Here is a 27,243-nt window from a genome sequence, read left to right on the forward strand (position 1 = left end):
GAGGATTGACCACAAAAGTGCAGGAGGGAACTTTCCTGGGGCAGTAGGAATCGACTCTGTAACAACTGTGGTGGTGGCCAGGCAACTCTACATCGTTTATCAAACTCGTGGAATTATAGTTACACCTCTGTAAGCTGATTTTTAAGCGCACCAAACTTTCCCTGATTCCATTCTTCAAATATTCTGTGGCTACCTCTAAGGGTTGTTGTTCGGTGCCTTTGCGTCGGTTCTGCCACCTAGTGGCCCTGTGTACAATGGAAAAAACCACTGCCCGGTCCTGTGCCGCCCGCACAATTGTTCTGGTGTCAATCAGCTTGTCAAGAACCAGCCTCTTTTTCACTGCCCCTCAACTTGACCAAGCATTTTCCAAGTAGTTGAGAGAAGTCTAACCATCTCTGCGACCTCTAATCCGTGCATCCAAAGACTTTGCTCCAGAGTCGGGAGGTAGGTAGGGACCTGAGGTTGATTTTATGCCTTTATGGCATTTGAAGATGGGTGGTTCAAGGTTAATCTAATTCATTACTAAGTGCAAAGTCAGGGGCCCCAGTCCCACAAGAAGTCCCTGAGAAGAAAAGTGGGGCAATGTTCTTCTGAAAGTCAGCCATCTGAAACCCTACGGCGCACAGTTCTACAGTGATGGACATCGAAGGGCCACAAGTTGGAATGAATTTGAGAGCAATTCATGGTTGGTATCTGAAAGGCACTGTTAGCTAAAGAGTAAACATTTAGCTAAATGGGGGTCTAAGAAGAGATTTGGAAAACAGTTTGTGAAATAAGGACTTTTTAAGAGCTTCAAGACAGGAATCTATTGTGAGAATGGCATGGCATTGCTTATTTCATTGAGAATGTATTTCACTCTTATCAATTAGAATAATTTATTTCAGGCCTAAATCCCTCAGGCCCCACCCGCTACCTCCCCTCACATCAATGGAAATAGTTGGAGCGGATTTATTGTTATGACCATTAAACTTTGTACTGTCTAAAATGTTATAGAAATCTGATCTTTTTTCTTCCCTCTGCTTAATTGAATTTTCTCTTCTCTTTCTAGTTCTTAAGGCAGAAGGTGGGGCTATTGACACCTCTCTTTTACTGGTGATAAAACTGAGTCACGCACAGGCCAGGACTGGGCACTAAACACTTTCTCCCAATTTCATTGACCTTTCCACTGGCCCAGACGTGGCAGTCTTTATACCCAACGTGACTGTCTCTTTCAGGCGTGCAGAATGGAGTGGGCACAGTGGGTAGTCTTTTCTCTCAACAATTGAGTTCCTAGAACATGGTAGAGCGTGAGGGCCTCCCAGGACTACAGCCCTCTGCTCCAGAGAAATATGTAAGCTTAGGGCTGGTGCTTCTTCATAGAGGCAGCAACTGTGATTTAAACGATAAATTCCATTTTCAAAGCAAATAACTCTCTTGGGGTGAGGACTGGGGGTCCTCTGACCTTGAGGCAGCTCAAGTATCAGCCAGAGCAACTTTAACTGAGTTAGTTCCACAGCACCCCGAAACATTTCTCTGGAAGCCTCAGTTCTCTTTCTCTCTCCCTCTCTGCCATTGAGTTGTTTCTGGCTCACAGTGACCCTATAGGACATGGTAGAACCGCCCCTGTGGGTTTCCAAGACTGTAACTCTTTGCGGGAGTAGAAAGCCTTACCTTTCTCTCACTTGTTCTCGCACGGCTCCCATTCTATGGCTTAGTCAAACTCTCAAGCACAAGGCCACTAAGCCAAGTTGGAAATAAAGGAAGAGGGACACTCCTTGCTACTCCCACCTCTGAAAAACGGTAATTACCACATCCATTCCTAAAAAACATGCCCGGTTGCTCCTTGGGGCAGAGGTGCATTCAGGCAGTAACAACCAGGTGTACTCTGGGTTCAAGAATCAAACAAAATGGCGGAAGTGGAGTAGCTAGATTGGACTGGGTGAAGCAACATGGGCCTGCCCTAGAGAGAGGCGCCGGAGTCTATTTTTCTCATCACACTTTCCTTCTAACGTAGGCTTGCCTGGTGTTCTGATGTGCATCCTTTTGCCCAAAATAACTTGAAATGTTAATGAATGAAGTAGACTAAACTCTCTTTGAGATGCCTGAGCATCCATCAGACCTGGAAGTGGGGGGCTGGAGATGGCAATTCACCAGTTAAATGCAGTTCCCAGCTAGAGGTAGCTGTACCCCTAGACCTTTGAACTCTTCCACTTTTTCTGGTAGAATGGGGAGGGCAAGGTTCTCACAGAAGGGTAGATGAGAACATGCACTTTGCATGAGATTCAAAGTCCCCACACCTTGTTGGAAAAATTATTTTTTCTTAGTGAATAAGGCTTCTCAGATCTGACAAAACACAAGACCCCGTTCACACCAGTGGAGGAACCCGATTATCCGGGTCTGCCAGTTCCTCTTACAGAAACTGCATCAGTGACTGGGTGAAGAGAAAGTAGCGCTTGCCAATCATTGGAAGTCACAGGCAGCAAAAGCAAAGGGGTTTTCACTGTGAGAGCAGATGTGTGGAAAGCATTGGGAAACACAGCATTTGACGTCTTCCAAGGTTTGCAGTTCAGCTAATGGGGCTGGAGTGTGCTGGCAAATCAGCAAATGGGCCTAAGATGTGTCTGGGTGTCTAGGGAAACACCACTTCCTGACATGAGACCCCACAATAAGGAGAGGAAGCCCATTGATGAATCAATAACTTTAATAAAAATCACATGCTCAGTGTCCAGGAAAAGATTTGAAAGCGTACCTTCCACTGCATAAACATTCATCTGGGAAGCTGGGTTTTGAAGTGGTGAAGGGGGACCAGGCATGCAGAAATCCAGAGAGTTTAGGGAACTGCCACTCAGGTAAGGGCTCCGTTAATCGGCAGCTACCGGTTCAGGGATCCAAGAGCGGCATTCTATCAGGGTAAAATTTCCTTCTTCGTGTGCATTCTCAAACACTGAGAACTCGTAAGCAAGGTTCTTGGCAATACTGAATGCCAGTTCACCCTACCCAAGCCCCTCTCTATTCTACTCCACCCTCATCTCCCCAGGCAGGTGTGTGAATGTCAGCAAATATGAAATGGTCTACGTGGATAGCAGCCACAAAGCATGACAAACCACGTCCCTCGGCCCACAGCCCCAGAGAAGAATTAAGAGGATATGTGGTGACAAAGCCCCCAACCCAAGTGCTCTGAATGAAGAATGAACTCTTCAGACAACCACTCAGTTCTACACTTATGCTCTCTCTTCTCACTGACTCCACAGAGTAAATGTCCCTGGCGACAGATAGTGACAAAAGGGGACTATGAGAGACAGTCAGGACATCTGAGGGCACACAGATATCTATTAGCTATTGGTGGGAAGTCCTGCTCACACACCATTACACACATGGCAGTGCCCATGGGACCTCCATACTTGGGAACTTCAAGAAGAGTTGATATCAACATTGGGAAAAGTCAGCGGGCCCTGGATATCCAAGAACTCGGCACCAGCCACCGTGGGTTATTTCTGGGCTCCAGGCACAGGGAGCTACCTGGCTCCCAGGGCCCTGTAGGGGCATTTGCTTACCATATTTCAATAGTATTAATTAAATGGAATAACATTTTTAAAAGATACTAAAGGAGTAAGATATCAGTCCTCATAACAGTACATCCTGAAGAAAGCTAACGTGGTGACATGCAGGGACAGTTGAAGGGTTTTATGGCTTTTCCTTGTTTCTAATTCTTTATGGATGGCAGGTGAAAGTTGATCTTCTGACTCCTTATTCAGTCAGGTCGCACCGCACTCAGATGTGGCTGCACTCAGGGATACCTTCCTTTCAGAGCCCTCCTGTCCAAGGAAAAACACTAGAGTCTGTTGGCCTACAGAGAACCAAGAAATGACTCAGTCCACCCCACCAGGCAGGCATCATTTATGGCAGGAGCCATCTGGTCTTCTGGCATTTCTGGTGTCTAGTAAAGAAACCAAAATCCCACTGCTGTGGAGCTGGGGCCAACTCCCAGTGACTGTAGGGAAGCCTGGAACTGCACCTCTGAGTTTTCTTGCCTGACACGCTTTAAGGGATTGGAAGCCCCATCGTTCTCCTGTGGAATGCCAGCTGGTTTTGAACTACTGACTTAGCAGTTTGACATGTATGTCATCACTATGCCAGCAGGGTTGTCAGCTAAGGAAATCAGATTCTTTTATCTATAGACGACGGAAACCTGGTGGTCCAACAGTGAAGAACTCAGCTGCCATGCAAAGGGCTGGCTGTTTAAACCCATGCAGTGGTTCCACGAGAGAAAGATCTGAAGATGTGGTTCTGTGAAGACTACGTGCAAGAAGCCCCTTGTGTGCAAGTGTCACTCTGTCCTGCGGGGCAACTATGAGCTGGAACCCCCTGGATGGCACCCAACAACGATGATCTATGGAGAATATGACGTCTACGGTTAACCCTCTCTCTCATGTAAGGGCAGCGAATCTCCAGCACATGGTTGCTATCACTTGAAATCAGAGGGCCCATTCCTACTGGATTACTGAATCATTTCCCACTAAGTCCCTATTCTGACAGAGGGCTCCCTCTAAGGCAGCATTTCCCCTCAGGAAGGGGCCTGCGGGTGATGACATTCTAGAAGACTTCGGGTCATGAGTATTGGTGATCAACATTTTAGAAGCTAGCCTCAGGACTTAGGGAGAAATTCTTTTCTGGGCTTCTAGAAGAGGGACCATATGGAAGAAGATACATGAGATGTTAGTTAAGGGAAAAGAAAATATTTCCTACCCATTAAAGTAAAAATCAAGCATTGAATCTGGCGCCAGATGTAGTGAAGTATAAGAAAAGCCAAGAGTGCTAGGCAAATGGCTAACTCCTGTGAGAAGACAAGAAGAAAGCTTCACTGACATCATCGCACACACACAAGTTGTTTACAGCATCATTTAGACGGACTTTCATGTTGGTCCAAAACACCTACTACATGTTCTTCTCAGCATATCACACGGCTGTTTTCAGAAAACAACTCCTCCTGACTCAGTTTCCAGTCAATATTTAAGAATCCCGGTAAACTCTAGAAATGCTCCAAGCCTTCTCCAGGCGTTTATGATAAGGCATCTCACACGGCTCCCTCCCTTTGGAGATGGAACGCGGTGACGGCTGGACAGCGCGGTAATCAGCGTCACTGGATGATATACTTACAGCTTGCTCAATGGAAATTTCTTGTTAGATACATTTCACCACAAGATATATTTCACCACAGCAAACGCTTTGGAAGCTTTCCTCATGCCCAAACTGTCTTTTTCATCTGAGAAGATCCAGCCACATGCATGTTGTTTTTCATTTTCCAAGCAGCATTTCCTTTAATGATCTTACATTGGGGTTCACATAAGATACAGTTATTAGGTGATTCCCTAATTTATGGCAGGGGGAGGGTGCTTGTTGCTTGTCATCACCTGATGACCCAGGAACATGGATGGACCTGGAGAGCATCTCTTGGCTGTCCTCTTTTCTAGACAACGCTTACACCACACACATCATAGAAGAAGATGCATGGGGAGGGGGGAACCATGAGCATTCTTTCTTCTGAAGAACTCAGAAATCATTTTCCCCCTATGGTATCTTGGAGCCATGCAGACATTTAGCCCAGGTTAGGGAAGAGATATAGACTTCCAACATCCATTGAAAAAGCGAACAACAACAACTAAAAACCACTTAGCAAATATCTCTTTACTGTGGGGGCCGGGGATGCTTTTCTGCTTCCCAGGAAGCACTGTTTGGTGAGGCCAAGGCTATCTTTGTCCAGTGCTGGCCAACACCCTCCCAGATTTCATGAATCAGAGGTTCTTTTCCAGAGCAAATGTAAAACTCAATGCACACATGCTCCTTAGAGGTTGCTGGGGACTACACAAAAGCGGGTGGTTAGTGTTTGCCAGTCCAAGGAGGATGCAGAAAAGGCTGAGCAAGGGCATGTAGCCGTTCCAGAAGTGAACCAGGACATCCAGCAGTCACTGCAGACAAAGCAGCCTGCCACCCCTCCCCTGGGGAGCCGGGTGTGAGGTCACATGGTCAGAGTGTCATCAAATCTGCCTTTTTGTCTTCCTCTCATAGAATGACTTAAAAACGTGTCAACAGCAAGGTGTGTTGCGTCTTCATTTCTCCCAAGGCAGTGATGCTCTCTGTCCCTCCAAACACCCTACTTTCTTGCTGTGGCTTATTTCCCAGGACCCTCTCGGCAGCACAGGGAAGCAGGAGACAGAAGAGCATCAACACTAACCTGAGAAGTAGCTGCAGGTGAACTAGTTTCCTTACCACTCTCTGCTGCCCTCTCATTGGCTGCGGCTTCTGCCACTTCTGCCTTCTGCTCATGGGAATCCTCCGAACCTGGAGGCCCTACTTGTCCCCGACCTTCGCTCCCTGCGGTGGAAGGTGGGTTGGCAGCTTTCCGGGTTTGGCCTTTATACCAACTAGGGTAAAACAGGGGATCCGTAGCTTCCGATGCTTCAAGGGCTGGAGTTTCAGACTCTGTGGTCTGCTGAGAGCCACTGGGCACCACCTCCCCCTTAATCAGGGCAGATAAATCCAAAAAGAAAAAGAAGAAGAAAAGAGCAGTCGATTTCAGTTCCCTTGTGTTTGAAGACTAAGCGCAGTTCCCGATTGCTTGCTTTAGCTCACCCCACCCTCCTGGGTGCTGTGCCAGGAACGCTCAGGGCAGTGACAGCGCCCCTTGTCCTGAAGTAGGAATGTGCCCCTTCTTCTCTCCTGTGCTTGTCTTTCACTCAGCAGTACCGAGGACAGGGAGAAACAGGAGTGGACATTGCTTATACGATTTTGGATCAAATGACTGACCAGCATTCATTTGACCGTGGTATATGTGGGCCACCAAACCTCTTTTCTAAAACCAAAAAATGTATTTGACTGATCAAGTCCAACCCTTATTTAGCTATCCAATCACACCACTTTTCAGTGCAATTAGTAAACCCATAATTTCATGATCCTTGGGACTATAAATAGTGCGTTAGCCTGGTTTCCGATGGGAAGAGAGCACAGAATATCATTCTATCCCTAAATCTCCTCTCAGAGGTCTTGTTTCTGAGGATAATTTCACTCCACTTGACAGCAGGTGCAAAACTAGGGCTCCTTACTGATGGGCACGCATTGCGACAAATGCAGTGTGCTGGGATCCCAGCTGCTGAAAAGCGTCATGGAGTCGGGACGAAGGTTTGCAGACAGGACAGTGATCTCTGAAACACACCGTCAGCCAATCAGGTGCCGCGTGCGATGGGCTAGTTTCATAAGAAATCTCCCACACCTTCCATCAGCACGTGATCTCACCTAACGGCAGATCCATAGGAAACCAGGGCTGGTTGGTTGGTCATTCAAGGAGAAGATAAAATTGTATTTCAGAGTAAGCCACAGGGCTACAAACTCATCTGATTTTGCTTTTTTACTTTTATTACTTACAGAAAAATCAAAATTCTGAAAGTATAGCATGTTTTCATTGTTCATTCTATATTGCTTTCCAGCCTATACCCCTATCTGTATTCACTGAGCGACAAAGAGTAGAACCAACCCTCCTGATACTGTCTAGGAATTCATGTTTTACATGCACATACTCACTCTCTAGACAAAGATGGCCCCAGACATGAGAGTCTTTTCAGTGGAAAGATTTTGTTAAACTAAAGATGGCCAACCAGCTATTACAACAATGACCTGTTGAGTCACTTGGAAGACTTCTCTTTCTCACACAGTGAGTGTCTGTAATCTTTTGTCTTCCAAATAGAAATGTCTGTGAGGTCGTTTTCTTGTTCTTGTGTGAGCATAAACTATTGAGGCTGTTCAGCAATGGGTCGCCTGTGTGCCTGTGGGAAGGGAGTCTGAACGAGTTACCTGTGTTACCGGGGCCTCAGCAGCAGCCGGCAGGGCTGGAGTTGGCTCCGCAGAGAAAACAGGAAGTGGCCCTGGCACCTCCTGGAACTCAGAGGCCAGAAGAGAGGGGGTAGAGGCTTTCTCTGGACTTTCATCTTCTCCTGAAGCCTCTGTTCGAACTCCCGACTCTGTTTCTACCTCTTCCACTTCTACTACGTCTTCTCCTCCTCCTTCTAGCTCCCCATCTCCTTCTTCCTCTTCCTCTTCTTCTTCTGGTCAGGTAAGGAAAGCGATGCATAATCATTGTCATTACCACCACATGGAAGCAACTCATGACCAGCATGACAGATGAGGCTAAAATCAAGTGACCATGACCCTGGTAAACCAGACTGGGATTAGTGGCTCCAGTCCAATATGGAGAGGACAAAGGTGAAGGGGATGCCAATCATCATCATTATCCTTGGCCCCCACCCCACCCCACCCCCTTGGGCAAAATACGGTCCTCTCACCATCCTAGAGCCTGTCTACATAGTCTACATTACAACCTAGAGATGCTATATTGTCCTTTTTCTTTAGTGATAAGAATATTTTATTGTATTATTAAATATCATGTCATTTCGCCCCCACTATTATAAATTTGTAGATATTACATGAATGATGATACATAATTTATATTTTATGGTTTGCCCACGTGATATATTTACACATGCAGTGTGTAATGATGTCATGCTACATTTCCTTAGAAGATGCCCATTCTAAACAAAATATGAGCGGCCTGTGCCCAGTGTATCTAATATAGGAAAATATTTCAGGAGGGAAGCTACATTTAATGGACTAGGATTAATATCTACTTGCTGTTGATGAATTAAATTGAAATGCAACTCTTCTTTCTCAGAAAATATACAAGACCCTCACTCACCTTGCTTTAATTTTTTACCTACTTTGTTCATGTTGTGACTATGAAATCTTTCCCCATACCCCTCCCCCCACAAAAAATTAATGCCAGGACTCTTTTTCTAACCCAAAGAGCTTAACTTCTGGCAATATTAAGGACAAACAATATTAAAACTTAAAAAAAATATTCTTCCCAAAGACTTGCTTCTAAATTTAAGTCTATGGACTCAGGGCATTCTTAGTGGCTTAGCCAAGAGGTCTTATCATCTAGACTCTAGGGGTCAGCAAACTTCCCAGACAGATGAGTCAATCCTGCCCCCTCACAACAATTTAAAAATTATTCAAGCCATGTAAATATTTTTAACAAATGAAGTCACAATTGTCAAATGAATAGTATCCCTAACATTTTTTCAATTTTACTTCAAAGTCACATGCATGCACAGAAAGAGCTGCCCATGGCTCACAAGCTGTCGTTGGCAGACCCACGATCTAAAGGTCCTAAATGAGTGCAGACAAAGATCTGGTCAGCTTCAAACTTGTTGTCCTCCTTTCAGTGAGTGGGGACTCTGGGCAGAGTGTAGGGCTGTGTTGAAGGCTCGTGAAGTGCATCTGGGTACTTAGACTTAGCTTTATTCCCAGGATGTGACTTACTGCTTTTCTTGTCCCTCTGAAGCTTTTGATTAAGGGGTAACTAGCCCAGATGTCGTCTATGGTTTATTTTTATCTCATCCTTAATCTTGCACCTGATGGCATCTCATCACCCTGCCTTCTGTGTATGGTTGAGGTTGAGATATCGTCACCACCATCAATTATTAAGTATTTAACTACCCAGAGTCAAGTGCCCCTACATGGCATTATAATAGGCACTGTGATGGGCAATGCTTAATAAACCCTGTCCGCAAGCTCTATGATTGCATAATGAGACAGGGCTTCACTATGGATTGGAATCTTTGTAAAGATGTCAACATTCATTCTGGAGGTGAATCTGAGACCCCTCTTTCCTCCCACGGAACCCTGCTGCTGCTGCCACACACCTGCAATTTTGGCCAAATGGTCAAAAGAATAACAAACCTCTGTAAAAATCAATTTCTCGTATAATTTTTTCTTCTCTATTGAGGTTGACTGTGAAGTGGTGCATATTTTCATAACCATGCTCTATTTTCTCCATCTGAAATGCCTTCGATGCTTCGGAAATTCTGCAACAGAGACAAGTCGCTACTTGCTGTCACTGTTTGATGTCTGATAGCCTTGGGTAGAAATGAAAAACACACATCCCCCCCCCCCCCAAATAAAGTTACTTACTTTTGTAACAGGGTTTTGGCATTCTGTGAAAGCAAACAAAAGACAGGCCTACTTCAATTCTTTGTATCAAAGATGGTGTTGAGACTTAATTTTTTCCTTTGATGACTTCTAGAATCCCATAGCTTAGCTTCTAAATTCCACAAGTAATTGCTGTTTTATAGAACCCTCTCATATTTATGTAAAGTTATGGCCTTTTAAATATATGTTGATTATATTATTTTAAACAGTGGCTTCTACTTCGTCTTGCACAGTCCCTCAAAATGAGACGGAGTTAGAATCATGAAAGTACCCTGTAAGGTGATGCTTTCGCATCCATTAGTGATGACGATGAAGCTTCCAATACCCACCTTCTTAACTTGGTTCCTTGGGTGCCCCACAGAGACCTACCTGCAGAAACACTGCCATTTCTGGTTCATCCATGACCTGGATTCCAGACTCAACCAACTTGGACACATTCTCCAAATGATCAGAATACTTTTTGATCAGCGCTCGGACATGTTCCAGCTTCTCCTCTTGAGTCCGGGTGATGACTTGGGTCATGTCACTCTTCCTTTCCTCCAGGATGCCATAGAGGTGATCAAACTGCTCACACAGCTCCTGCTTCTGATTTCTGCAGCATTCCTGTGATTTGAGTTAGCAGATGTTACAAAGTTTGGGGGAACATTTGGGAGACAAGAAATTTTACTGATCTAGGATTCTTTTTTTTGTTATTTTCCCGTAAGGTTCCTCTTTAGGTCTAGATACCACTGTCTTGATCCTTTAAAAAAAATTGCTTGGTGGAGGGGAGGGTGTCAAATTGGTGAAATAAATCCATTATTTTTAGTCTTCTGTCCTTTATAAATGGAGACTTTCATACAATTTAGGAAAGACTTGGTTATGTTTTATGTTTAGAGGAGAGAGAGAGAGAGAGAAGGTATGTGTTGTGAGGGAGTATTGTGAAGGGAAGACAACCATGCTACTTCTCAATTCATACTCGTCAAGTCTCGCTACTCCACCTGCACCACGCTCACCAGTTCAGTTCTCTCCTGTCAACTTGATCATGTTCCAATGGCTTCTGCTTCCAGGACGCCCTCCCTGCTCCAAGCCAACTCACACACTGAAGCCAGACCCCGTTCCCTGGAGTCAGTTCTAATCGTGTTTTTACTCTGGCTTTATAAATGACTTTTACTGTTTAATTATAATAAAATCACTATCATTCTAAAAATCCCTTTCTGGTGCTAAGGCTTGTGGTGCAGTGAGTTAAGCTGCTAACCTAAACCCAACAGTTGGCGGTTCAACCCCACCCGCCTCTCTATAAGAGACAGGTGAGGCTATCTGCTCCTGTAACAATTGTCAGTCTCAGAAACCGTGCGGAGCTGTTCCACTCCATCCTACAGGGTCACTCTGAGTTGGAATCAACTTGATGGTGGTGGGGTTCAGGGTTTGTTTGTTTGTTGACATTTGAGTGATCCAAGTAGCTAGTTGGCTTGCTGGGATCCAAAGATTGAAGATTCAAGTCTAACCTCCAGGCACCTTGGAATAGTTGGTAATCCATTACTGAAAAATCAACCACAGAAAGTATACGAAGGATAGTTCTCCTAGGACACACACAAGGTTGTCATGAACTGGGATTGACTCTACAACTAGTTTTATCATTTGTTTATACAACGTAGGAAATGCTTCCCAATGAATGATGCTTTATTGTTATTACTACTGTTTTACAGAACTGCATACCTGGTAAACGTTACTTATAATATTTCCTGGCACCTACCAGTACCAGCTGTCATCCAACTGATTCCAATTCACGGCAATGTCGTGGCATCAGAGTAGACTGGTGCCCCATAGGGTTTTCTTTTAAAACTACTTTATTGTGGTTTAGGGGGAGTTAAAAAGCAAGCTACTGTCCTATTCTTCTATTTATAGACAGATCATTCTATGACATTGGCTGCAATCACCAAAATGTATCCATGTTCTGCCCATCCCACCCTGGGGTCTGTGTCTGTCAGAGCAGCTTCCCTGCCCTTGACTGCGTCCTCACTTTGCTTTTGGTTGCACATGATTTTCAGAAGCAGAGCAGCGAGCCTTTCTTCAGAGGCACCTCTGGGTGGATTCCAGTGCCTACTCCGCACCACCGAGGGGCTCCCACCATGTAACCCGAACCACACTGCCCTCCAGGCAATTCTGACCCATGGTGACCAGGGCTTATGACATTTTGGTTCAAATTCCCATCATTTGTATTAATCAGTTGTAGAATTTTGAAACTGAGTAGGATTTTAGAAGTAATCTTTTCCAAAACTATCATTTCACTCTTGGGGTAACTGAAATCAGCAGAGTTAAATCACTCTCTTACGGCCACCCTGCCATTAGTATTGCTGCCTAGCCCCACTCAACTCAAGGTCCTTCACTGTTTCCATCATATCTACATATGCTCATAGATTTACACACACACACAAACTGAATACAGACTTTTAAGGTAACAAATCTCAAATGGTGAGATAGTTAAGGTTTATTGTGCCAATCTGACTGATAAACACATGTGGGATTAATTTAAGGGCACAGAGCTAAATGGCTCAGTGAGCCTCACCTTTCTAGTTCTCAGGTCTCTTGTTCTCTGGTGATTGGACCAGTGTGCGGCTGCCTGAGCTGGCAAGGCTCACTTCCTGCGAGACATCCCTGAGGAGAAGCCCTATGGACTTACCCTGATGCAGCCCTGGGTGCTGGAGACCCCTGCCAGCGCTGAGATGCTTACCCCGCCACTAGATTCAAAGACTTCCTACCCACTGGCCTGTGATCCTCCTGCATTTGGCGTCATAGTGTGTATTTTGTGAGTTTGAGGCGCACTTTGTAGATCAGTGTCAGGCATATGGGCTAAGTCGACTTATAGACTTGGACTGGACTGAGTTGGGATGCTTTCTGAATGTACACTTACCCCTATATATATAACTGTCTTATACATACTGTATATGAGTTTCTGTGGCTTTGTTTCCCTCGTCTACCCAGACTAACACAAATGGCTTCAGAAGTATAGTCACTTTTCCATCTTGTCAATAAAACCCACTAAGTGCTTACTATGAGAAAGGCATTGTAAAGCCTAAGTGCACTGCTGTAATTTTCCAGTGTTCCAGTGACTGGCGGAATTCTACTTACTAACAAGGAGAAAAGTGCTTTCACTTCTCTGCTTACTGTGCCCTCGCTTGAATTCTATGTAAATGTGGTAACGTTAGACAAATCGTGTTCTGATCTAGGAACAAGGCATGCGTCTTTTCTGGGATTATGGAGTTGGTACTTATAAACCTTTAGAAATTAACGTAAGATATCCATGTGTTCAGTCTGCAGTGTCGTCTGAAATATGACAGAGACTGCGGTTCTGTTGGCCCATGCTCTCTGGACGCCCTGTGGTCTCCCTCAGCTACATGCCCTTCAAAGTGTGAGGCAGGCAGTGAGCAACAGACACCTCCGTTTAGCAAGTCTCTGCAAACCATGGAGAAAACAGGCTGAAAGGGAAAAGGGGCTCTCTGAGGTCACCAAGCGACTGAAAATGATTACCTGAATTTCAATATCTACTGAAATCTGTGAGCCCCCCTTTGTGAGCCTGCCACACGTTCATTATTGACTTCCTAACAACCTGGAAAATGGAATGGGAAAAAACACGGGTCGACATCATCAAAAGGCCTTTGAATACCATACGGCAAAAGCAAGATGGCAAACAAGTTTCTCTCTCTCTACAAAAACTTCCTCACATCAAAGGTTTCTCTGCTTCTAACGCACCTTTGCTTCCCATTTAGTTGAGTAAAAGTATGTATCTGTAAGCCCAGTTCTGGGCTTACATATGTGTATCACACAGGCACACGAATGCGCACACACAGGCACGTGTGCACACACAGGCGCATACACACACACACACACACACACACACACACACACACCCCTTCTGCAGGTAGAAGTTGAATGAAGATTTGTTCAAATGTGCTCTGGTTTGTCCTTTTCAAGGTCTGTGCGTCCTGGGTATACATGCGTGCGTGTTCGACAATGAAGTGCCCTCGATCATAATGATCCAGGCTCAACACCCACCAGATGATGGTGCAAGTCCTCTGGTTGCAACAAGACCTTCCCAGACTTCCAAGCCTGCCAGGACAGTTATATTTATTGGTATCCTGGGCGAACCAAGTGAAAGTGGTATACAATGTGCGAATGAAAATAGAATCCTTCCCACAGCTAGAGAGAACCTGGGGAAAACCAACAGGGTGGATGCAAAACACATGAAAGTATGGTTTCACAGAGGGCAGAATACAGTGCCCATTTTGAAATGCTAAGATGTAGATCACTTATTTTTATGCGCTACCAACAGATGTAGATGAAAGTAGGAAACCCATAGAGGGGCTAAACTTGGCCGACTCCGGTTTTCAGCCTCCTCTATATTTTAGTGGCAATAAGAAAAGACAGTGTCTCTCCTTGCAAAGGGGAGGTTTGTGGGGTCCAGTTAACAACAGATGACCTGGTGATAACAGAGTAGCTGTCCTGCAGTGTCCACGTGCCTAGTCTATTGCGACCTTGACTCTGGCTCACTTGTCTCCCCGGGACTTATTCCTCTCTGAAATGCTGCTGGTATCCCTTCGTAGATTGGCCAACTCCTTCACTCAAACAAGAGCTTTCGGACGGCAGGGCCTTTTCTGTTCAGTTCACCACTATTTCCAAGCTTGATTGTTTGAATTAATAAGCTATTACTAGCATATAGAAATAATTAGCCCTACACTCAAAAGTTGCTATTTTGCTTTCATCTAAAGGAATAAATATTTAAGAGGCTATCCCCTGGCTCTGCTTCAAGCAGTGCCCAAGGAGATAGCAAAGATTCGATATCTCTACAACCTTAAGGAAGGTAATCTAACCTTGGGGCGTTGTTTTTTTTAATGTACAAAAGGGGGTCAAGATTAGATAAGTGAATGGAAAGGTCATTCTAGGAGTCCCTGGGTGGGGCAAAGGCTAACCTGCCTAGCTGCTAACGGAAAGACCAAAGGTTCAAGTCCACCCAGAGACACCTCAGAAGAAAGGCCTGGTGATCTATTACTTAAAATTGACCCCTTGAAAACCCGTTAGAGCACAGTTCTAGTCTGATACACAAGGAGCTATCATGAGTCAGAATCAACCTGAGAGTGTGTGGTCGTTCAAAGTCCTCTGAGTCCAGCAGTTCCAAATTCTACGACTGCAGGAGAATGCGGCAATCTCTCAGAGTCGGCCGTCTCCCTACAGAATGGCCTCTTTCTATTCCCAGGCCTTTCAGAGTGGTTATCGACATCACTGAGATATATGTTATATGACCTTGCCCTGGAATGTCGGCCCCGGGTTGGGAGTCTGCTATGTATGGCTCGGACAGGAAAAACCTGAGACAATTGTGGCCACGGCTCTTCCCATGTAAGGAATATGGCTCTGTGACCAAAATAGTGCTGAAGATAAGAAGCTAGCCCACCACTTGTCACTGAGCAACTGTGACTCTACACAGCCCACTCATATCTACTTCACATTCCTCAAGACACACTCTTTGGGAGCTGAGCATTTGTGGATAAAAGTACCCCCACCTCAGTGTCACTTGAACGACAGTTCAGAATTCCCTTCATGATATCAATTGAGGTTTTTCCTCCAGAACTTATAAACAAATGAATGAAACACTGACAAGAGTAACAATACTGAAGAAAGGGTTACATTAAAGTGGGAGGTTCTAGCTGAGGAAATCATTTGTAAAGCCCCAGTTCCAGGGGTCCCCTGAGTGCGGACCAGGGTGGGACCGAGGTCTCTGCTGGGCTGGGGTCAGCCCCTGTGGGCTGTACAAGGGAAGGCGGATTAGGAAAATGCCGCCCCTCTGGGCAGACACAGTCCTCAGGGACACCAGCTCGAGTCCAGCCCCTCAAGCACAGCTGGAAACAGGAGCCTTCACGCCACACTCAACAAACACCGCCACTCAAGGAAGATCGCCTCCCTGGTCAATGCTCTGCTCCACCACATTACGTTGCCTCTCACTTAACAACAGAAGAATTATTATGGCTTAATTGTGCGGGATTTCTAATGTGTACTCGGGGTCCTTGGCACGGGGTTTTTTATTTAATCTCCTTAAACAATATCTCAGAGGTCTGAGGATTAAGTGGGTTGGACTAACTTTGGACCATACCGTTCAGCAAAACAACAGGCCTCTAACAAGCTGAGCAGCTGTTTTATTTCGTTCCTTTCTGGTTTGGAGAGTCAGCATGCTTCTGAGCAGCTGCCAAGGTTTCTTTGGTTGCCAGTGTTTGGGGCTACCACAAAGCTTCTTAGATGAGGAGTAGAACTATCCTCAATCATTTTCATTTTTTCCCTCTGCAGAGAGTTGCTCAGGCCTGTTTTCATAAATGACCAGGACCCTTAGCGTTTCAGTCCAACCATATTTGTTTGTTTATTATAAAAAACGGTATATTTGCTATTGCACATACAATCTTGCATGGTCAGTATTAACAACATTGATATACACATGGCACGCAGGCAATACGACAGGTATGTGTCAGTGAAAGGGATACACACATGACCATTTACAGGTTCACATTTGTATTTCCATGTGCTTCAACAGCCCGATATCCATTTGTGTAGTAGGACAAGCAGGAAGCAAAGTTGTATCAAATTCTAAGTCACAGTCAAACACCTGGAAGGAAAGAATTCCTGGGCCTGGGGTTTCCGGACCTAACTTGTGAGAAACACTAACATCAATTGGCATAACATAGTCGCTACAAACAAAGACCATTGTGCTACATCCAACTTGGGTGAGTAGCAACTTGGATCTTACAGGATTTTGAGTGGCCCTTTAAGAGACAACTCCTAGTCTGTTTCCATGAGGAACAAAGAAGAGTGAAGGAGATCTAAGAGATGGAACCAGTTCATTCAAAGACTAGTGAACCGCATGAACATCAATGAGCATCAACACATGGTGCCAGGTCACCACTAGGACTACATTGAAAGGGATCACATTGGAGGGTCCTGGATATAGTGTGAGAAAAGGGTGGACAAACCAACCTCAAAATCATAGAAAAGACCAGGCTTGCTGGTGTGATGGAGACTGTCGGACCCTCTGAGATTATGAGGGTTAAACACCTTTTAAGCCTGGAACTGAATTTAAACTCATGGTTTAACTTTTAACCCTATAATAGATAAGATGCTCAAGGTAAAAAGGAATACACATGAGGTACATATTCCATAGATTAATAGGAGATCAAAAGAGCAGCATTTGACAAGAAATAAAGTTCCAAAGGCAGGACTACATTGGAAAGGAGGAAGGAAGGAAGGAAGGAAGGAAGGAAGGAAGGAAGGAAGGAAGGAAGGAAGGGTGCCGTCCCCTTGTGGAGCGCGCAATTAATGTCACAAACAAAATGTGCATGAGTTGTTGAATGGCAGCAAGCCAACTTATTCTGTAAACTTTTACTCAAATTATAAAGTGAAATACAAATAAAGCATTCATTCATTCCATTCCTTTCAATAGGCGGGTAAGTTAAAAGTATGTCTGTAAAATCATGGAAACTTTTATTAAATATAAATATAAGAATGTGAAGCAATTGTCTCATAACAATCTTCCATCTATGTCTGTATACTTTTGAAGGCAATCTTGTCTTTCTTTTTAAAAAAATCACTTCACTGGAGGCTCTTACAGCTCTTACAACATTCCATACATCAAGTGTATCGAGCATATTTGTACGTATATCTCCATCATTTCCTAAGTATTTTCTACTTGAGCCCTTGGCATAACCCCTTCTTTCCCCCTCCCTCCTCACCCTCCACCCTAGTGAATCCTTGATCAATTAGATATTATTATTTCATATCGTACACTATTGTCTCCTTTCACCGGCATTTGTTATTTGCCCCCTTGGGGGGGATATATATCCAACCCTGTGATGGGTTCCCCCTTTTGTCTCCCTTTCCCCTCCTCTCCTGTCCCACCCCCTCCCCTCCTGTCCCACCCTCTCCCCTCATGATGTCACTACTCCCACTACTGTTGCTGAAGGGTTTATCTGCCCTGAATTCCATGTGTTGAGAGCTCTTATCTGTACCAATGTATGTTGTCCCATCTAGCCAGATTTGTAAGGTAGAACTGGGTTACAGTAGTAGGGGGGTGGAAGCATTCAGGAACTAGAGGACTGATGTGTGATTTATTGGTGATATGCTATACCTGGGTGGAGTCATCCTTCCTTATACCACTTCTGTGGGGGATATCCAATTGTCTACAGGTGGGCTTTGGGTCTCCACTCCAACCCCTCTTGTCTGCATTCATGTAGTTGTTTATTTTGGATCTTTTGATACCTGATACCGGATCCCAATGACACTTCATGATCACACAGGCCATGGCACTGTTTCCATCCCTGTAATCTTTCCCCCAAAGAATCATGCGATCTTTGATTACAGCACTGCAAAATGGGACTGTGGCCTCCTTGAGGGGCTCTAGCTCTGTTCCTTTTAAATGTTCTTTGAATTTTGCAAACAAAGAAAAAGGGCTGGAAGGGCAAGAACAGGACTGTTAGATAGATGAGATACGTTTTCCCAGTGAATGTCTTGTAGGAAAACAAGCCCATGCTCCTTTATAAGGAAGAGAGATATTTTCATGATGGATTTTTTAGAAATCTTCAAAACAGCTTTCCTGGTTTCTCATATTGTAGTTTTCAATTTTCTTAAAACTTCATAATAAGCCCCCATGCTCATTATTATCCTTCATAAAAATCTATCAAGTTTAACTATTGGGAACAAAAAAATTAAAATGTTTAAAACCACCAGTGACCATAATAATCTGAGCTGACCTTGTATTTAACTGGTCCAGCCATTCTCCTCATGTGCCATTGTTTTGATTGGACCTACTTTATGGACCTTACTAGCGAATCCAAGACTCATCACCAGTTGCCATTCACTCCATAAAGTCGTCTTCATTAGCTTCGGCTCTGCTTCAGAGGATGATAGAACCATCAGCTCTTGACATAACTCATCTTCATGTAACACTCTGGGCACACGTTAGGCTGAAAGTCTGCTGACTCTAAAATGCCAAACCAGGTGAGGTCACAGCGGCAGCAACTATCCATGGGAATTCTACGGCCTGCATTTCCTGGCCTACAGCCACAGTTTTTTCCATCTTTAAAGTTGATACTCTTTTAGCTTGCCTTTGAGGTCTTTCCAACCTTCCTTAAAATGTTTGGTTCAACTGAAAGTTGTTGTTTTGTATGGTGCAGCATTCCTATAGACTTGTATTCCATCCACAGTGAGAAGACACTTGCTTCACATGCTCCAGAGTCCCTGGGTGGTATGAATGCACTTAGCTACTAACTGGATAGTTCAGGGTTCAAGTCCACCCAAAGATGCCTGGAAAAAGGCCTTGTGATCTACCATATTTCTTAAAAATCAGTCATTGACAACCCCACAGAGCAGTTATTCTGACACACACAGTCACCTTGAGATGAAGTCAAGTTGAAGGTGCTCCAGGGATTCACGTTTATCATTAACATCACCTTAATACACATGGTTGGGTGTGGATCAAAATGGTGAAATGAATGGATACTCCTACTTACTCCAATAACTAACCCCCTGAGCAAAGAATAAAAACAAGCAACGTCTGAGCTCTCAGGACTCTGGACAGCAGCTGAGGTATTGGAGAGTCAAAATGAATCCAGAACCAAGAGAAAGGAGGTGAAAAGCCAACATAGAAGCTGGGAGAATCTACCCAATACCTCTGTAGTACTTGCTCATTGTAGCCAATTTTGTATGGGGCTACGCAACAACTTAAAAGGGAAGACGAAAATGGAGCTAATCTAAGGAAATTGTAGCCCGGTTTTTAAATGTGGCACTTATTGGCGGAGGTCATGCAAGTGGGAGGGAGTGAATTAGAGATGATGGTACTGGTGAATCTTGCTGATGTCTGAGATACATGTACACTAGGACCAGAAGAAACTGCCAAGGCAGCAGGCCAATGGGGAATATTTCAAGTGAAAGTGAAACATACAGAACTCTGCACCTTCACCATTGGAAAGTTGAGCCCCACAACTTAATCAGCATCTGTGACCAGCTAAACTATGTCCACTCCTATGCGTGCATAGTGAATTCCTGAGACTAAGCATCCAGAACTCCTGACTCAGCACTGAAACATAGGGATAAAAGTGGCCTCTGTTGATTCTCAGGAGAAAATACCCAGACAGGGACACTAGGCCTATTCTGACTCTTGGAGGCTCTAGGAGGAAGCTCCCTGGGGAGTTTCCAGGATTGTAAGTCTTTGCAGAGGCAGGCTGCCTCAGCTGTCATCTATGGAGCAGCTAGTGGGGCCTTTCAGTTGGCAGTCAAGTATGTGACGTCTATGCCACCAGGGTAACCAATCAAAAAACATTTCCACTAAAACCAGAATACAAAATTTAAAGTTAATTTTTAAAGGACCCAAATTAAACAAAAAATAGTAAAATACACAAAATCACAAAACAAGGATCGATGAAAAGCAAAGAAGGAGGAGAGAGAATTTATGCTAATTTATGCTATAGAGAACAGACTAACAACTAACTGAAAAGTTTCTTACTATGATGCTTAAAGGAAGCTACTGGGAGATCTGATAAGTTTTTTAAGGTGTTGAATGCAAAAAGATGATCTGATATGTAAAGTCCCACCTGATTCACAATAAAAAGTTTGAAGAAAAAGAAAGTGAAAGTCACACAGAATATCTAGTGGTGATCAGGAAACAAACGGAGGAACAAAATCAGAGGCTAAACGAAGTTAAAATCATGAAAACTAAGAACTGCTTGAACTGAAGAATAAAGCAAGTGAACTGGAAAAAGGAAAGACATCACGCAACAGTAGAGTTAGAAGATAAAACAAATGGATTTTTTAAAAAAGTAAACTTGTCAAGTCTTAAAAGAAACAAGAGTAATGAATAAATAAAAGTTTTAAAAAACACAAACGTGGAGATCAATGAAGAAATCTTGGAGTTATTGGGATCTCAGAATACCAGGAAAATAATAAGGGATAATCTACAAAATGTTCCAGGAGATAATCAGAATTTCCCGTCAATGAACAGAGAACTAATGCTGCAAATACAAGAAAACGTGAAAAGTTCATTAGAAGTAAACTATGTGCCATATCCCAATAAAATTCTTGAAACCCCAAAACAAGCAGTAAAATTTAAAGGCAGCAAGGGGAAAAAAACAATATAATAAACCAAGGGACTCTCGTAGGAATTAATGTAAATTTCTCCCAGAAACCTTAGAGAAAGACTGGACAGTTGTTGTTGTTCGGTACCACCAAGTCAGTTCTGACCCATGGCAACCCTATGCACAACTTCACTAGCCTCACGATTGTTCCTTGGCTTGAGCCCTTTGTTGCAGCACAGTGTCAATCCAGTCTGTCTTGAAGAAGAACAGCCAGGGTGTTCCTTAGAGGCAAGGATGGCAGGACTCCATCTTCCATATTTTGGACATGCTGTCAGGAGAGACCAGTCTCTGGAGAAGGACAGCGTGCTTAGTAAAGTGGAGGAACAACAAAAAAGAGGGAGGTCCTTGGTTTGTCCTTACAGCAGTCCATGGGACAGTTCAATATTCTTTTCCAACACCACAATTCAAATGTATTGATTCTGCCTTGTTCTTCCTTATTCAAGGTGCAACTTTCACATGCATATGAGGCAATAAATACCATGGTTTGATTCAGGCATACCTTAGTCCTCAAAGTAAAATCCTTGCTTTTGAATATTATAAAGCAATTATATGCAGCAGATTTATCCAATTGAAAGTGTCTTTTGATCTCTTGACTGCGGCTTCCATGAGCATTGGCTATGGATCCAAGCAAGTGAACATTCTTGACAACATCAACTTCTTTTCCATTTGTGAGGATTCTGGTTTTCTTTCCACTGAGCTGTAATTCATACTGAAGGCTGCAGTCCTTGCCTTGTGCAGCAAGTGCTTCAAGTCCTCCTCACTTTCAGCAAGCAAGGCTGTGTCATCTGCATATCACAGGTTGTTAACAAGCCTTCCTTCAGTCCTGATGCCACATTATTCTTCATATATAAATATTAAATGGTGCACATAAAATATAAATAGAATATTAAATGAAAACAATTGCCAATCAAAATTGTCGATCAAAAATGAGGAGAAAATTAAGACATTTCCCAAAAGACAGACCTGAGATTTAGTCACTGCCATACAAGCCTTGCAAGAATTACTGCAGGGTGTGCTCCCAATGAAAAAGCTAGATCAGTGTTTACCAAAGTGGGCAACACTGCCCCTTGGGCTGCTGGGACAATGGGGGTCGGGGGCAGAGTGGTGACACAAAAACAGGTACCTATCCTTCATCTTGGACCATTGGCTATATCATAACAGGTTTTGATTGCTGGGAGGTGGGCTGGAGTGCTGCATTGTTTGTTTTGTTTTCCTGAAAAGGAGACAGTAGGCCAAATAAGTTTAGGAATTTATGGCTAGAGAATTAAATAAATACTCTGTGTATGGGGAAATCAATACATGGGGAAATGAATAAATAAAAAATAACAAGATTAATATAAGATCTTCAAAACAACATAACACAGGCTATCATAAGGACCAACTATATGGCATTTTCAGAGAAAAACTCAATAATTAAATTGTACTACCAATACAATATCAAGTTTGTAAGAAGTGAGCACAAAGTTATCAAATACAGGTTGTCCAAGGATAAGTAAAAAAGTGTGCTACAAAATCATAAAAAATCTGGATTAAAAAAATTAAAATATGAAGCTACTCTTTGATGACATATCCTTATCTAGGTCTATACACTTCTAAAAGTAGTGTTTCCTTATTTCTAATTCTCCCACAAAGAATTCTGTGTTCTTATGTGTACAACACATCAAAATATTGTTTTTTGCATCCCTCAGGAACTCAAATTGTGTTCCTTTAAAATGATCTTTGAGTTGTTGGATCAACAACAAAAAATCCAACAGGGCAAGATAAGGGCTGAATAGGAGAAGTTTTCCCAACAAACTTCTCCAATGACTTCCCTTGTTAGTCTAGAAGATGGTTGGGGTCCTCTTTTTTCTGCCAAGTGCCATTCAGATATTTATGACATCGTTTGTGGGCCAAATGGGTCAAACACAGAATTAACTCACCCCAAATGTGATGGCTGGAACGGCTTCTCCTTGAGGAGGCTGGGACCTTAGCTGATAAATGATGTTGAAGGCCTTAGACAGCCTGTAGGCTGGACATTCCCCATCCCTGGTCTAGAAAAATAAGCTTCTGCTGTGATGGGGAAAAACAAGCACCCCAGCTCAATATTGCTGGCTTTTCCCTCACCAAGGCCATCTGTAAGGTTCTGAAATTTCCTTCCAACTGTGCCCTGCAAGAAAGTGCATCAATATTGCCCCTGGGGTCCTAAGCTACACTCACCACAGCTTCTGGGTCTGACCTCCCTGCTTGAATTTAGGAAACCCAGCAATCCCAAGCTCCCAGAATTGATTTGGGAAACCCAAGACTTGACCTCAGTTACAATTCATTTACTAAAACTGTCTTGATTCACTTTGATTTTGCTTTAAAACTGGATGGAAAGACCTTCACACAATGTTTTTGGCACCTATGGAGCTGAAAGCCTGTGATGAAGATATTTAAAAATGCCGAACCAGGTGAAATCCCAACATCATTAGCCCATGGAAATTTGATAATCTTTTCCCACACATCTCTATTAACTTCAGCTACAATTTCTTCATTCATTGAAGTTGATGGTCTTCTTTCACTTGGCTCACTTTGATGTATCCCCAACCTGACTTTAAAAATGTGTGATACATCTAAACACTATCATTTCATGTGGGGGCAGCATTCCTATAAACATGTCCCAAAGCATCAAGGGTTGGGAATATGTTCACTTGAATTTTGTTAAATATTTTATATTAGCCCTGGTCTTGAAATCATTTCTTTTTCATGGCACACAAAAAAACACTTTTTTAAGGTACCCTAACACTGATAACATGTGTATTTCTGCGAGAATTTGTCTGCAGCCATCCACTGACAGCAGAGACATGTTTAAACATGTTCTGCTTGGAATAAACTTATGGATATATATATACTAGAATCCTAGCAGCAATAATTTTTTACTTACTCTTCTGTATTGATATTAAGGGAAAACAGCAACAGAAGTGAAGGAAAGAGCCACCTATCAGGAATAGATATGGTATGTTAAATGTTTATAAGTAAGCATCATCAAAATTCTAAGTTGTACAATGTAGTATATGTGGCAATTATTAGGAAATAACCTAGGAAAAAATTCAGATGAAAAGAAGAAAAAAAGCAAAATGGCTCATCACAAGAAAGCAGTTAAATACAAACAAAAACAGGAAAAAAAAACTAAAGCTGTGAGACAAACAAAAATAGCCAAATAAATAAAGTAGATATTTCATTTTCAGTCATAACCTTAAATGCAAGTGATTTAAACACTCCATGCAAAAGGCAGAAAGGGGAAGAATGGATGAAAAACAAACCACAACTCGTCCTCTTGGTGTCTACGGTTAGCACCGTTTAGTTACACGGGCACCAGCAGACTTAACATTCAAAGATGAAGAAAACAAAAAGTCACAGAACTGGGAAGCAAAAAGGAGTAGTGTGGCCCTAATGGCAGACTTTAAACCAACTTCTGTCACCAGAGATAAAGAAGGCTAGTGCATAAAATGAAAACAGTTAAAAACCTATATGCGTCTAATCGCAATGTGCTGAAACGCAAGACACAAATTCTGACGATATGAACGCTTCGACCACTCCAGGGTAATTACAGAGGGCGCCAACACGCCACGCTCAGTACAGACAGGACATTTACGAAGCATTTCACTCGGCACAATGAGAACTTAGTAAAACCATAAACCAACTGGAGCAAATGGGCATATATAAAATAACCCACCAGCATCATAAAATATACATTCCTCTCCAGAGCATATGGACGATTTCCCAGAACAGACAATATGCTAAGACACAAAACAAGACTTACCAAATTTTAAAAGATTAAAATTATATAAATCATCTCTTCTTTCCATAGCATTATATAATTAAGTTAGAAATCAACAACAGGTTAAGGAATATATGGAAACTAAGTAATACATTAATTAAAAACTATTGAGTCATACACAAACCCCAACCTCACTGCCATCAAGTGAATTCTGACTCATTGTCTATAACTGTTCCCTAGGGTTTCCAAGATTAGCTCTTTATGGAAGCAAACTCATTTTTCTCCCGCAGAGCAGCTGGTGGGTCTGAACTGCTGACCTCGCAGTTAGCAGCTTTAGCAGCTCAGTGCCTAACCCATTATGCCGCCAGGGCTCCTTAGAACTCAAATGTGAAATTTAAAGAACTCCCAGAATAAAATTAAAATACAACATAAGAGAATCTTTGGGACACAGCAAAAGCAGTACTAAGAAGGAAATTCACAGTAACAAATGCCTGTATTTAAAAAGAAGAAGGATACAAAAGCATTAACTTAAACTGACAACGTGAACAAGTAGAAAAGGAAAAGAAATCAGAAGTATCAGAAAAAGGAAATCATGACGATCAGGGCGGAAATAGATGAAATCAAATATAGAAAAACAATAGAATCAACAAAAGCAGAAGCTGGTCTGTGAACTGACAGATAAAACAGACAAACCCTTGGCGATCTCAACAAAAGAAAAACAACTAAAAGAGGTAAATAGCCAAATAAATAAATACAACTGGTGATATTAATCATCAAACTGGTCCGAAAGAGATAAAGGCGAGCACGACAGATTACTATGAAAAATTAAACTCCAACACATATGACAACCTAGATGAAAGGGATGACTTTCTGGAAGTACACTACTAAAACTAAAACTAACACAAACAAGTAAACATTGTAAACAGCAAAAAAATTAAAATAAATTTTAAATAGCACTTGATCAGGTCCCACCAGACATTCCATCCCCTCACAGAAGGGTCGCAAGGAAGGGACATGACAGTGAGGGTGCAATATAGCACCCACATTCTTCTCCTCCCCTCCACTGTCACGACCCCAGGTCTCCCTTACAAATCCGGCTAGACCAGAGCAAGTACACTGGGACAGGTAAGAGCTCTTGACACAGAGAATCCAGGACAGATAACTCCTCCGGAACAATAATGGGAGTAGCAATACCATGAGGGTAGGGGGAAGGTGGTAAGAGAAAAGGGGAACCAATTGCAATTTCTCGATGTATAACCCACCCCCCACATCCAGGTGACGAACAACAGAAACATGCATGAAGGGAGACAGGGACTATATAAGATCTGAAAATAATAATGTATAATTTATCAAAGGCTCATGAGGGTGGGAGGGGGAGAGGGAGGGAAAAAATGAGCTGATGCCAAGGGCTCAAGTACAAAGTAAATGTTTTGAAAAAGATGATGGCAACATATGTACAAATGTGCTTGACACAATGGATGTAAGGATTGTTATAAGAGCTGCAAGAGTCCCCAATAAAATGATTAAAATAATAAAAATAAATTAAAAAAAACAATTTTAAAGAGATCAAATGTGTCATATATCTCTTCAAAAACAGAACAGGAACAAACACTGCCTGATTTTTTTCTATGAGGCAAGTGATGCAGAAAAGGCATTTGATAAACTTCACTGTGGAAAATAGTGTGCCTGCACTTTCTCAACAAAACCACAAATACAACTGCCTGTGATCCAGCAGCCCCATTCCTAGGTATACAGCCTAGAGACCCCAAATAATTACATGAACAGACACATACACACTTATGTCCATTGCTTACTTATTCAAAATAAAAACTAATGGAAACAACCAAAGTTCCTGTAAGCAAATGACTGGATAAGCAAAGTGTAACCAGTAGTTTGAACCACCAGCCAGTTCTGCAGGAGAAAGACAAGCCTTCCTACTCCCTTAAAGAGTTACCCAGGGGTCAGTTCTACCCTCTCCAGTACGGTCACTATGAGTCAGAATGGATGAGGACAGAGAATCTGTTTGTTTGTTTACAAATAATGGAATACTATGCATCGATAAAAAATGAATGGTGAGTGCATGAAATGTCAACTAGATGGGTCCAGAAGTCATAATGCTACGTGAAATTAGTCACGCATACAAGGATGAATATTGTATGGACTGTCTTCTATAAGAACACAGACAGATATACAAGTCTCTGCTCTCCAAAATCAGAGCATTTCTTTTATATGCTGAAGTGGCATAAGGTGAAAAAGCAATTACCAGTGATGTTAATGGGAAATTTTTTTGAGTGTTCCCAGACCTAAAAATAACCTATCAAATCTACTAAATAACACATAAAATCT

The 27,243-nt window shown here is 42.9% G+C and overlaps 1 protein-coding gene across 5 annotated transcripts in view; it reads right to left on the bottom strand.

Annotated features, from left to right (window-relative positions):
- The window catches only part of TRIM55 (tripartite motif containing 55), a 107,537-nt gene that overhangs the window by 23,243 nt on the left and 57,051 nt on the right, over positions 1-27,243 (bottom strand). For 3 of the 5 annotated variants that reach the window (XM_075549621.1, XM_075549622.1, XM_075549619.1), the window contains 5 exons: positions 10,387-10,620; positions 10,000-10,022; positions 9,769-9,893; positions 7,825-8,075; positions 6,115-6,496 (listed from right to left, as the gene is read on the bottom strand). In XM_075549621.1, the coding sequence (XP_075405736.1) occupies positions 6,149-6,496; positions 7,825-8,075; positions 9,769-9,893; positions 10,000-10,022; positions 10,387-10,620 (981 nt within the window). In that variant the 3' untranslated portion in view covers positions 6,115-6,148. Of the gene's footprint in view, positions 1-6,114; positions 6,497-7,824; positions 8,076-9,768; positions 9,894-9,999; positions 10,023-10,386; positions 10,621-27,243 lie in introns of those variants that run through there. The other 2 variants (XM_075549624.1, XM_075549623.1) reach the window with 2 other exon arrangements.

Source organism: Tenrec ecaudatus, chromosome 5 (assembly GCF_050624435.1).
Source record: "Tenrec ecaudatus isolate mTenEca1 chromosome 5, mTenEca1.hap1, whole genome shotgun sequence".
NCBI lineage: Eukaryota > Metazoa > Chordata > Mammalia > Afrosoricida > Tenrecidae > Tenrec > Tenrec ecaudatus.